The 13,721-nt window shown below is 44.0% G+C and overlaps 1 protein-coding gene across 1 annotated transcript in view; it reads left to right on the top strand.

The window, feature by feature from the left end:
- The window catches only part of ACADL (acyl-CoA dehydrogenase long chain), a 41,416-nt gene that overhangs the window by 13,589 nt on the left and 14,106 nt on the right, over positions 1-13,721 (top strand). Inside the window, exons 4-8 of the mRNA XM_060782107.2 lie at positions 2,757-2,921; positions 6,119-6,185; positions 8,825-8,989; positions 10,574-10,675; positions 12,528-12,641. Of these exons, the coding sequence (XP_060638090.2) occupies positions 2,757-2,921; positions 6,119-6,185; positions 8,825-8,989; positions 10,574-10,675; positions 12,528-12,641 (613 nt within the window). The remainder of the gene's footprint in view (positions 1-2,756; positions 2,922-6,118; positions 6,186-8,824; positions 8,990-10,573; positions 10,676-12,527; positions 12,642-13,721) is intronic.

Below are 13,721 nucleotides of genomic sequence, written 5' to 3'. Positions count from 1 at the left end.
CATATTGCTTGGTTTTTTTTCCAAAACAGCTGCATGGTGCTACTGATTTGGCTGGTGAGGCTGTGGTGGGTGTTAAAATGTTTCTGTCTGTGTTGTTTGCCCCAGTATGAATCCTAAATCATAGCCATATTTAGATGGCATGACGGAAGAAGAATAATTTTCCCCCACCCCCAGGTTATTTATCATCAGATTGGCAGCCTTGGTAGGAAGTAAAGAAAGAAAAGAAAAACCTGTTGCTTATATTCACAGGTTTTAGCTTACACGTGCTAAAGCAATAGGTTTGTGCTGACTTTTGCAGCCCATATTTTATGAAACCCTTCTGTCCATCCATTTTTATTTTTATTTTTTTGCTATAAGCAACACACTGAAATCCTTGCTCCATACATATAAACTTTGGTACTGTTCCATTTTCTGGGCGGAGGCCACAAGGGGATACTAGAGAGAGATGGATAGTCTATTTTACGGGGGGGGGGGGGGGGGGAGTAAAACCATTTCCCCTGTTTTCACTAGTTGTTCCCCCTCCCCACTTCCCATTTCATAAACTAGCATTTCCACAATGGGGATATGGGTGAAGGGAATAAGAGGAAACTGTTGACAAGATTCTTGGAGAGGCGAGGGCAACCACGTGCATCCTGGACCCCTGCCCATCCTGGCTGATAAAGGAAGCCTGAGGGGGGTTGGCAGAGTGGGTAAAGGTGGTGGTGAATGCCTCCATTCGGGAAGGCAAAATTCCAGCCAGCTTAAAACAAGCTGTGATAAAACTGCTATTGAAAAAGCCATCACTGGATCCCACTGATTTGAACAACTTTCGGCCAGTTTCCAATCTCCCCTTTTTGGGCAAAGTCTTGGAATGTGTGGTTGCCTCGCAGCTCCAGGGATTCTTGGACGAAACTGATTATCTGGATCCGTCGCAGTTGGGTTTCAGACTGGGACATGGAACTGAGACAGCCATTGTCGCCTTAGTGGATGATCTCCGCACAGAGCTCGACAGGGGGAGTGTGTCCCTGTTGGTTCTCCTGGATCCCTCAGCGGCCTTTGATACCGTAGACCACGGTATCCTTCTGGGTCGCCTCGCAGGGATGGGTCTTGGAGGTACTGCTCTGCAATGGCACCAGTCCTTCCTGGAGGGTCGTACCCAGAAGGTGTTGCTGGGGGACTCCTGCTCGGCCCCACAGCCATTGTTTTGTGGGGTCCCGCAGGGCTCAGTATTGTCCCCCATGTTATTTAACATCTACATGAAGCCGCTGGGTGAGACCATCCGGACTTTTGGAGTTTGATGCCATCTGTACGCAGATGACGTCCAACTCTATCACTCATTTCCACCAGATGCTAAGGAGGCTGTCCAAGTCCTGAACCGGTGCCTGGCTGCCGTGACGGTCTGGATGAGGGTGAGCAAATTGAAGTTGAATCCAGACAAGACAGAGGCCCTGCTGGTCAGTCGCAAGGCTGAACAGAGTATAGGGTCACAACCTGTGCTGGATGGGGTTACACTTCCCTTGAAGGCACAGGTTTGCAGCTTGGGAGTTCCCCTGGATTCATCACTGAGTCTGGAATCCCAGGTTGCAGCGGTGGCCACCTGCGCGTCACCTGCGCCCATACCTTGGGAAGTCAGACTTGGCCACAGTGGTCCACACTCTCGTTACATCTAGGATAGACTACTGCAACGCACTCTATGTGGGGCTGCCTTTGAAGACTGCTTGGAAGTCCAACGAGAAGCAGCCAGGTTAATAACTGGGGCGGCATACAGGGAGCATACAACTCCCATATTACACCAGCTCCACTGGCTGCCAGTTTGCTACCGGGCACAATTCAAAGTGCTGGCTTTGGCCTATAAAGCCCTAAACGGCCCCGGCCAAAATTACCTGTCCGAACGCATCTCCCCCTATGAACCATCACAGAGATTAAGATCCTCCGGGGAGACCCTGCTTTCCGTCCCGTCATTGTCACAGGAGCGATTGGTGGGGACGAGAGACAGGGCCTTCTCGGTGATTGCTCCCCAGCTATGGAACTCCCTGGTGAGATCAGGTCGGCCCTTTCTCTCCTGTCCTTTAGAAGGATGGTAAAAACTTGGCTGTGGGACCCAGCTTTCAGGACAGGGCAATAAAGCAGCAATAGGAATGATTACCAGGCCAATTAGATTTGATGCAGATGACCAAGACGGTTTTAAACAGTGTATTTTAATATTGAGATAATTGTTTTTAATGTTTATGTATGTATTTAAGAATGTTTCCCATATATATGCTGTGCTCTGCCCTGAGTCCCCTTCGGGGTGAGAATGTTTTAAATAAATAAAATAATAAATTTACTCCCTCAACCCACCCTCCACCCCCATAAATTGGATGATCCTTCTCTCTCAAGCGCCCCCTTGTGGCCTCCTCATGGATAATGGAGCAGTATCCATTCTATGAAAAAGGGTTTTCTCCTAGAGATGCCTCGGGCCTCGTCTGAATATCCTAGTTTCCTGGTTTATGATTATCCATTTTGGTTCATGCCCTCACTTTGTTCAGACTCTCAGCAGGTGGCACTGTTGCATGACTTGTCTTCTCCCTGAACAGACTCTTGGGATAAGTAACTCTGCTTGCTCCCTTGGTTTATTTATCTGCCAAAATATATAAAACTTCAGTTACAAGAAAGTATGGAATATTTCTTTATTGTGATTTCTATGTGTGTTTCAAAAATGTATGCAAAATTTTGCCTCATGCCATTGTGAAGGCTCTTTTCTAAACATTTTCCTCTCCGTTTTTGTTCTTTTCCAGAATGTACGCTAACTGTACTGGACCAGGATTCAGTTTACACTCTGAAATTGTCATGCCTTACATTGCCAACTATGGCTCCAAAGAGCAGATTCAGAGGTTCATTCCACAAATGGCAGCAGGAAAATGTATTGGTGCAATAGCTATGACGGAGCCGGGGGCTGGGAGGTGAGCCAGATTTTTCTTGCATTGGAACTCAGATCCCATTAAATGAAACTTAAGGCCCTTCCACACAGCTATTTAACCCAGAATATCAAGGCAGATAATCCACAATATCTGCTTTGAACTTGGTTATCTGAGTCCACGCTGCCATAGAATCCAGTTTAATGTGGATCTTATACTGCTGTGCAGAAGGGGTCTAAGATCCCATTAAGGAAGAGGTGGCGAGTATACCATCTCCATTGGTTCATTACAGTATGATTGTTGTTTGACCATGTCATTTCGACCCTAAGGTGAAAGGTTTTCTTGGCAAATATTGTTCAGAGAGGAGTTGCCTTCCTTCCTTTTAAGATGAGATAATGTTATCCAGTAGATTCAAACCCTGGATTCCAGGGTCAAAGTCCAATATGCAAACTACTGTAGCACATGCTATCATTTCCTCCTCATTGACTATATTGTGGCTTGGGCTCATGTGAGTTGTTGTCCAACCATTTATGGAAGGCCACTTAGGGTCCTTCCAAACAGGCCGTATATCCCAGGATTTTCTGTTTATCCCAGATTATCTGGCAGTGGGGAACTCATATAATCCAGTTTAATGCATAAATCCTGGGATGTAGGGCCTATCTGGAAGGGCCCACCATCTCCACCTGTACATCAAAATAAATATACATATATGTGATTTTCAGCAAATTGCTCTGGAGATCTTTTGAGACCTGCAGGCCACCCACGTTCACAATAAATGTGAGTGTTATTTTTGTTGTAAGAAATCATAAGACAATGATTTCCTCAAGTGTGGCGCTGGACAGAAGAAAACAAACAAAGGCTATTTGAAGAGTAAATGCTGGTAATGGCCAAAATACATGTGTGTAATTACCATAAAGATAGAAATGCATCAGCTGAAAATCTTATACTAATGTACCCTGAATTACTACTTCCTTTATTTTTATTCTGCATATGGATACACTCCATTGAGGGATGGAAGCTTCTTTTCAAACTGCTGTAACTGGCTAAGAGTGCCCCTGTTTACTAAGAGTACATCCCTAAACATTCAGGCCTGCCTATCTCCACAATCGCATCTCCTTCTATGAACCGGTGCAAACTTCCGGGGAGTCCCTCCTTTCGCTCCCACCTCCGTCAGAAGTACGGTTGGTGGGGACGAGAGAGAGGGCCTTCTCGGTGGTGGCCCCCAGCCTCTGGAACGCCCTTTCTAGGGATATAAGACAGGCCCCATCCCTCCCCTCCTTTTGTAAGAGCTTGAAGACCTGGGGGTTTCAACAAGCCTTTGAGAATGACTAGTTCTAGCTCAGCCTCAGACATTGTTGAATATGGCCTTATTCCCAGGTCACTCCCTCTAATAGACCCCAGAAATAAACAGCCATAGACCGTACCTGTTATTGTTGTTGCCTGCTATAGCACTGCACTTAATTTCCTGGGCTTCCCAGAAATTTTGAGCTTGCACTAGCCTTGGTCCAACCTTTGTAAATTGCCTTGAATAGGCAGGATTACTTTTATGTGTTACTGTGACAATTTTATGCTTATATTGTTTTGTAAATTTTTATGTTTATGTTGTTTACTCTGTATGTATTGATGATATCACTTGGAAATCGCTCTGGGTCTGTCAAGGTACATGAATTCAGTCCCAAGTACAAAGTAACAACAGTTTATTTAAGTTACAGCTCAAAAGAATCAAAAATGCTTAACAGCAGCAAAATTGTGTTCCAAAACAAAACACAGACCAACTAGTCAAAAAGGAGGCAAAACAGAGAGTCCCAAAGTCCTAAAAATCCCAACCCACCAACCAAAATACACAGCAAAGGGAAAGACACTCGCTATCATTCCAGCAAGCACGTTCCAGGGTGTAGCAAAGTCGTAGTCAAGCCAATCCAGGGGTCAGCCACAACAAACAAGATACAGCAGCAGCGTCAAATGTCCAATCCACGGTCAGAGCAAGAGAGCGAAAGCAATGTCCAGAAGCGATCCAAGGTCCAAACCAAAGCAGTAGCAAAGTCCCAAGAGAGTCCACAAAGTTCAGGAACCACAGAAATCACGACCCAGAGTAGAAGGCAACCTAGCATACACTTTGCCAGTCGCAAAATCCCCATTGCAACCAACCTACCTTATAGTACAAACTTTCCTCTGAGCTGCAATGGGACAACGCCCCACCCTCAGCTGCTCCTGCATTCTCCTCCAAACTAGAATCAGACAACACCCCACGCTCAACTGCCAGTTGTGCTGCCCGAGCTGCTCTTTGCCTTGCCTGCCAAGAGGTCCTTCTCCTGCTTCTACATACATCTCCCCAAACAGTAGACGAATCATCCTCCCTCCAAGTTTCATCCCCAGCAAATCCTCTGAATGTATCACTACTTGTAGGCTCCTCACACACTTCTCTCACTTCTGCTAGTTTTGTCCAATCCATCTCATCCCCAACCCCATCAGTGTCACTCCCAGCACTTCTCATAGAATCTGCTTCATTGCCAAACCCATCATCCCCATCAAACCCTTCAAAAGACTCTTCATCAGTGGGTTCAGAAAGTATTCTCTTCTGCTGTTGCTCTTCAATATATTCTTGCTCCTGAGTAGACCTTTTTGCCTGCCTAGTCTCCAACTCCCTGTTGTTACTACTACTCAGAGACTCATTCACAACAGGGTCCCCTCGGGGAGATAGAGCGGTATATAAATAAAGTTTTGTTGTTGGTGGTGATTATTGCAATTCTCTTTAAATCATGAAATGCCCATCATAATAGACATGGAGCATTTTTAGGGCAGGATGTGTGGGATGTCCACATTTCAAGGATCTCTGCTGGGCCTGTTCCGGCCAGATGCCCTTCTATGATCCCTGGCATTGAGAGCTGTTTTCGCCAATGTTACAGCCAGAGAGCCGATCGTGCCAGGCTACAAAATTATCCTCAAATGCACTTGTTTGAGGATAAGGTTGTGGTGGTGGGATACCGTCAATGTGAAGTCTAAATCTATTTCCTACTTTTTCATTTCTAGAGACATTAGATATCAAATTTCTTCTCGTTTGTGTTTTGTTCCATCCTTGATTAGGCGATGCCACAGTGTGACTCTCTGGAGAACTTGTGTTTGTATTTGTGTGTGTGTCAGCGTGCACATTTGTACTCTGCTGTCTCATCGCTGTGTTTTGTGGGATTATTTTGAATATTATGCCTCTTGTCTGTTGTACTTAAGGTTTGTTGTCCTTTTAGTGACCTGCAGGGTGTCAGAACGAATGCGAAAAAGGATGGCAGTGACTGGATTCTAAATGGCAGCAAGGTACGTACAGGGAGGGTTGTTTTCTTGTGCCTTTGGGGTGGAATTCATCCTGCTGCTATTGGAGATCTTTGTTTTTAAGCTGCTAGCGATGAACTTGGCATTGCAGAGTCTTTCAGTCCAACATTGCCAAGCCATCTCCCTTCTCATTTCACAGGACTCTTGCTGCCAAATCAGCATGGTTACTACTGGTGGCAGCCTTAATATTCAGTCAGCTTAGCAGGTGGTTTTCTATACTCCTTTTGTCTAGGAAAGATATAAAGAGCATCTCAAGAATTTGGCCTTTTTGTACTCTAACGTAGTTGGTCCGCGCAGGGTAACCAATGCTGAAATATTTCACAGTTCAAAAGAGTTGGCAGCAGAATGGCCTCCTTGGTATGAAATTGCCTGAAGGAAACCAAGGAGGCAAATAAAAACTTGACTGCGTCAGTACTTAAAAAGTCCCTTTCTTAGTGTGTGTTTTGTTGAGACTTCAGGGAAAATGTCACCTTGGAGGCTGACAACATGCATCCCAATTACTGTCGCTTTGCAGGTGCTGTTAGACATTTTAGTTAGAAGTGTTACTCCCTGGAAAGAAATTTCGAAGAGAAAACAATTGAACATTCTGTATACTCTGTAACTTACAGCTTCATTTATCCACACCTGCCAAAACAGGTCCTTTCTAGGCATTTTTCTAACATGACTATATGGTTTTTCGGGGCCATACATTCTTTATTTCAATCGATTTCACTACTATATGCAGGTTTGTGTGTTCATGCAAAGTTCAAAAACGTATCCCTGTGAATAATAATAATAATAATAATAATAATAATCTTTATTTATACCGCACCATCCTCTCCCCGGTGTGGACTCGGAGTGGCTTACATGAGGCCAAGCCCAAATGACAATTACAATAAAGAAAAAACAAAACACAACCGAAAATGCGAACAATAAACAATAACATCATAGTTTCATAAAACATATGAATACATAACAATATAAAAATTACAATATACACAAGCACAGTAACAATGAGCGGACTACATGTAATGATTAAAAGACAAACTGATTAAAACTAATTAAAAACTCGGGCGAGATAAAAGAGAGAAGCAGATAATTTACGGAGGAGGGCTCATTATAGCGGGAGTTGTGGAATCAAGTTTTCCCATGAGGGGGAGGGAACGTATACTCCAATGACAAAACTTTGAGGTCAAGCAATCGTGTGGGGTTATATACCTACTCATCAAAGGCGCAGCAGAAGAGCCAGGTTTTAAGGTTCTTTTTAAAAATTTCTAGGGAAGGGGCTTTCCTAATTTCTCCAGGCAGTGAGTTCCAGAGTCAGGGAGCCACAGTGGAAAAGGCTCTCTCCCTTGTACTCACTAGATGAGCTTGTGAAACTGGCAGGGGCGAGAGAAGGGCCTCCTTGGAAGATCGGAGGGCCCGAGGTGGTTCATGGAGGGAGATACGGTCGCAAAGGTAGGTTGGTCCCAAACTGTTTAGGGCTTTATAGGTGATAATCTGCACCTTGAATTGGGATCGGAAAATAAACGGCAGCCAGTGGAGCTCCTTAAACAAGGGGATTGACCGCTCCCTGTAGGTCGCCCCAGTTATTAATCTGGCTGCCGAACGTTGGACAAGTTGTAGTTTCCGGGCCGTCTTCAAGGGTAGCCCCACGTAGAGAGGATTACAGTAATCCAGACTAGAGGTAACTAAGGCATGGACCACCATGGTCAAGTCAGACTTCACGAGGTAAGGTCGCAGTTGGTGCACAAGTTTTAATTGTGCAAAGGCCCTCCCGGGGGTGTCATACTGCACTTGGTTCATGTTAATTAACCTTATAGAAGTGTTGTGAAGATAACACCGGTAATTTCAATATCACCACTGTGATTCATAGTGTAATGTCAGCATACATAGTATAGTGGTTAGAGTTGAACTAGAACTGTGTAGGCATGGGTCATATCCATTTTCAGCATCAAAGTCAGTGGGTGATATTGAGCTAGTTGTCATGTCTCATCCTCAGTTTACCCGAGACATAAAGGCACAGTGAGGGAACTGACAGTAGGGGTGGCCTTAGTAGTGGGATAGTCTGAAGGATATAGCTAGGCTTTAGCACAGCAGGTTAACCACCAGCTGCAATAAATTTTGCCAATCGAAAAGTTGGCAGTTCAAAGGCTGGGTCGGGAGTGAGTGCACCAACTGTGACCTTACCTCGTGAAGTCTGACCTGACCTTCAGCCCAGCTCACTGCCCACCTAGCAGATTGAAAACAGCTGTGAGTAGATAAATAGGTACTACTTAATGTGGGGAGGTATTTTAAGGGCACCAAAAGGAAATACTAAAAAAATGCCGGCGATACGATCCAAAGGAGGAAGTCTGTGGACAAGGTTCTTCGGCATGGTGGATGGAGCGACAGTACCCCCCCTCCCCCCCCCCCGGCCGGAAATTGGAAAATCTGATTTTAATTAAATGGAGAGATAGCGTGAAACTCAAAAGTGCAAATTCAGCCTCAGAAGTCTCAACTGTGAACTCATGTCTAATACAGAGTGCCTAGCTATATGGTAGGATTGTTAGGATAGGTTTCAGTAGGTCATACAGCCTACTTTGAAGTATATTTGCAAAAATATCCCCCTTTTTTCTGATTCCCCCTTTTTTCTGGATTCACAGGTATTCATTACTAATGGCTGGATGAGTGACTTAGTGATTGTGGTTGCTGTTACAAACCGTGAGGCCCGTTCACCAGCTCATGGCATAAGCCTCTTCCTAGTGGAAAATGGAATGAAAGGGTTCATCAAAGGGCGCAAGCTGGAGAAAATAGGACTCAAAGCACAGGTGAGTCCTAGTTGTCATAATGTCACCTTATCTTTCAGGTCTTAATTTATGATGGGAGTAAGAGCAGGCTTGGGTGCACTTATAAGACGCAAAAATAATAGTATCCCTGCATAGTTTTCCAAACAGCTTTCTCCGCATCAACCCTATGAGCTTTCTTTTTGTGAGACAGAGAAAGGACCTTACCACATAGGGATATAATCCAGTTATATCAGTTTGTTGTTGTTCATTCGTTCAGTCGCTTCCAGCTCTTTGTAACCTCATGGACCAGCCCACGCCAGAGCTCCCTGTCGGCCGTCACCACCCCCAGCTCCTTCAAGGTCAAGCCAGTCACTTCAAGGATGCCATCCATCCATCTTGCCCTTGGTCGGCCCCTCTTCCTTTTACCTTCCACTTTCCCCAGCATCATTGTCTTCTCTAAGCTTTCCTGTCTTCTCATTATGTGGCCAAAGTACTTCATCTTGGCCTCTACTATCCTTCCCTCCAATGAGCATTCGGGCTTTATTTCCTGAAGTATGGACTGGTTGGATCTGCCCGTGGTCCAAGGCACTCTCAGAACTTTCCTCCAACACCACAGTTATATCAGTATGCATCCCATTTTTTTTAGGACTGGATGCATACTGTATTGCGGTGGGATGCCACTCTCCTCATCACACCTGATTGCTATGATTCTTAAGATTTGACAATATTGCGCTTTGACTCATCACACCACAGAAGACTGGCTCCTCCCAATCCATTCAAAACACCCCCTACATCACTCTATTACCTTTTAAAAAGTATTGTTGCTGATGGGATGCATACATATTTTCCTATCACACACAAAAACGGTGTTTCAACAACAAACGAATCCGTAGTATTTAAAAAACACTATTAGAATTCCAAATAATCCGTTTCTGCAACGCTTTGCAGACAGATTCCAACAGAATATTGATGGATGGGGCAAACCTCATATGATGGGACCCGTTTGAAATCGTTCTCAAACAGTCTCAGAAATGAAGTATTTCCTAATATGAAGGTTTACACTCATTCCAGATACGTGTCCTTGGTTCAGAAACCAGCTGCATGTATTTATTGCCTTATGTGTTGCCCCTGTGAATATAAAGTGTCTGAGTAAGATGGGAACTTGATTTCTATCCTCAAAAGACGTACGTGGGCAAAGGCAGCTGAACTTTCCACTAGATTAGCTCCTTGTTATTTCCCATGACCAACCCTTCTCTTGCCCACTACCTCCCAGTACTGGATGTATGCAAGTCTGGGAGAAAAGTGCCAGGGCTGATGGATTATGAGGAAAGTAAATTAGAGAAGAGAGAGGATTTACTTGATTCATCCATACACTACTTTGATGTTCAAAAGCCAGGCTCAATGCATGAACGGAGGAGACACGCTACGACTTATCATTCTTTTAGATGGGGCATTCATCATTTTCATCATTAGTGCAGCTTTTATAAGCCATCTCTCCCATTGAGACCTGTCCTAGTATGAATGGATTGGTTGTGTGTATAAGAATGAGAAGCTATTGCAAAAAGCAAGACCTTGTAGATCCAAAATGGTGGTGTCAACTGTATGGTTTTGTTTGCTTATAATCAGGACACGGCAGAGCTGTTTTTTGAAGATGTCCGCTTGCCTGCCAGTGCGTTGCTGGGGCAGGAGAACAAAGGCTTCTATTATCTTATGGCAGAACTTCCTCAGGTAAGAGAAAGAGACGAAATCATGTTCAAGGCATAAAACCACACCGGAGAAATCAACACAAAGGCATTATTTGTTCATTACAACATATGTCTGGCTACAGATAATGTATTGTGTGACATGTGGTCTCCAGCACAGGTTGTCAACAGGCACCACTTGCTGATCCCAACATGGTGCATTCAGCCTAGGGCTGTAAATGTTTTGGGGTGTAATCTGCTGATAGACAGACCTGATGTAATGTAAAAATTGGGGGGGAGGGATGGCTTATGACAAAATAGCTTCATCACATTATGAAAGATCTAAGTGTATGTGTGTGTGTATACATATATATATAGAGAGAGAGAGAGAGAGAGAGAAACAGAAAGATAGACATAGAATCATAGAGTTGGAAGAGACCTCATGGGCCATCCAGTCCAACCTCCTGCCAAGAAGCAGGAAAATTGCATTCAAATCGCCCTGCACAGATGGCCATCCAGCCTCTGCTTAAAAGCTTCCAAAGAAGGAGCCTCCACCGCACCCCGGGGCAGAGAGTTCCACTGCTGAACGGCTCTCACAGTCAGGAAGTTCTTCCTCATGTTCAGATGGAATCTCCTTTCTTGTAGTTTGAAGCCATTGTTTCCCGTCCTGGTCTCCAGGGAAGCAGAAAACAAGCTTGCTCCCTCTTCCCTATGGCTTCCTTTCACATATTTATACATGGCTATCATATCTCCTCTCAGCCTTCTCTTCTTCAGGCTAAACATGCCCAGCTCTTTATGCAGCTCCTCATAGGGCTTGTTCTCCAGACCCTTGATCATTTTAGCCACCCTCCTCTGGACATATTCCAGCTTGTCAATATCTCTCTTGAATTGTGGTGCCCAGAATTGGACACAATATTCCAGGTGTGGTCTAACCAAAGCAGAATAGAGGGGGAGCATTACTTCCCTAGATCTAGAGAGATATAGAGAGACAGACAAACAGATAGAGAGCATTTGGAGTCTGTGCTTGTGGCAATAGATCCAATATGCAGGTCCTTGGACAAAGAAGGCAAAGGAAGTATGACAGCTGTTGGCAACGCATAACTAATGGGACACACCCAGCTAGCAGCATAACCCACAAAAATCCCATTTTCTCCAAACTTCATCTTGAAACTTTATCCAGAAGCCTCTTCCCATAAGGTGACCTGGCTTTAAAAGGACTTTAAAAACTCATAATTTTCTGTTCCTAAAAAGTGACATTTATTCAAGTGTAAGACAAGCCATGGGGTCTGCAATTATTCTCAAATGAAAAATAATGTCTCATCAAGATACTTCTAGAGCCATAACTTGCCAAAGAGGTCCAAGGGAGAATAAATCTGGAGTCTTAACTCTTTAGAAGTTGTCCATGTTCGGTTAGACCAGTGATATAATTCGACATCTAGTTTTATCTATACAGGCTACATGTGTGACCATCTGTGTAGAGCAGTGGTTCTCAACCTGGGTTCCCCAGATGTTTTTGGCCTTCAACTCCCAGAAATCCTAACAGCTGGTTAACTGGCTGGGATTTCTGGGAGTTGTAGGCCCAAAACATCTGGGGACCCCAGGTTGAGAAGCACTGGTATAAAGCTTATCCTGGTGATACAGGTATATACAACACAAAGAGAATATTTGGAAACCAGGTAGATCCCCCCTCCCCCCCACACACACACATTAAACACCACAGATTCAATGCAGGTTAGTCATTGAAAAGATTAGCAGCCTCATTCAATTATGCATCTAGTGTCGGGACTGGATATTGTTAATCACAAATATGATGCAGAGAAAGAATGATGCTTTGTTGCTGTTGAATTTTGCGACCACAGCCGTCTGCCAATGTCCCCACTCTTGGTTTTCTCCTCCAGGAAAGACTACTGATTGCTGATATGGCAATTGCTAGTTGTGAATTCATGTTTGAAGAAACAAGAAACTATGTGAAACAGAGAAAAGCTTTTGGAAGAACAATTGCACATTTGCAGGTAAGCATTTAGGTTCATTTGCTTCTCCTTCAGAGTCTGTGCAGTTGCCATCCTGTATTCTGAATTCTAGCATGATTTTGAAATGAAATAAGCCTTCATGACCTTGATGTTCCTGCTTGACTGTTGAGTGGAAGTTGATACTTTCGGGGCTATTTGTCAAATACAGGGCATGAGGGCATTGTGTTGTGATGTGGACACTCAGGGACTCAGTACAGGCAGTCCTTACAAGATAAGTTCTGTAGGTTTGTTCTTTGGTTGTAAGTCGGAAGAGGTACATTTTTAAATGTAACTCCAGCCAAATATATATGAATACTAGCTTTGGATAGCATAGGGAAGAGTTATTTATTTATTTAAAACATTTATATTCTACCCTTCTCACCCCACAGGGGACTCAGAGTGGAGCACAACATATATACGGCAAACATTCAATGCCAGGACATGACAATAAATATACACAAACATTAAAATCACTTATATCTACTTTAAAATCAAATGTTTAAAACCATCTCAAGACACCATTCTGTCAGTGCCCATGTTCGCAAGATTTCACCTCCCTTTCTGTCCCTGTGACAACTGGATTTTGAAAAATTTGGCTTGTTACAGAAACACCTTTTTGCCATGAAAATTTCCCTTCCGAGGGGTAGATTTCTTTCACTTCCTGTTGTCTCATTCCCATTGTTAACTGGGAATTGTTTGTAAATTGGATGTTTTTAACTCAAGGACTGCCTGTATTGTTTCTGGGAAGTCAGGCGGATGATATGGCCAGGAAAATGTTTCCCGCCTTTGGCTTTTGGCCCAGTGCCACATCTTCCTGAAGAAGGCAAATATGGCCACAGAAATCCATGGCTTAGCCATCACTCTTCCAGTCTACTGCAACATGGTCTATAGGGTGGGCTGCCTTTAAAAGGTTTTTGGAATTTCCAGCTAGTAAAAAATTCTAATGAATTGTGTGATATGTGGTTTCGTGCATTCATGCAAGCCCACAGCACAATGCTGGGTCTTGCCTATAAATCTCAAAATAGCTTTAGGCCAAGGTATCGGAAAGAGTCCTTTTTGCTATAGAAGCCTGCCTGAATTAGA

Source organism: Anolis sagrei, chromosome 1 (assembly GCF_037176765.1).
Source record: "Anolis sagrei isolate rAnoSag1 chromosome 1, rAnoSag1.mat, whole genome shotgun sequence".
NCBI lineage: Eukaryota > Metazoa > Chordata > Lepidosauria > Squamata > Dactyloidae > Anolis > Anolis sagrei.
This window is presented reverse-complemented; position numbering and strand designations above follow the sequence as displayed.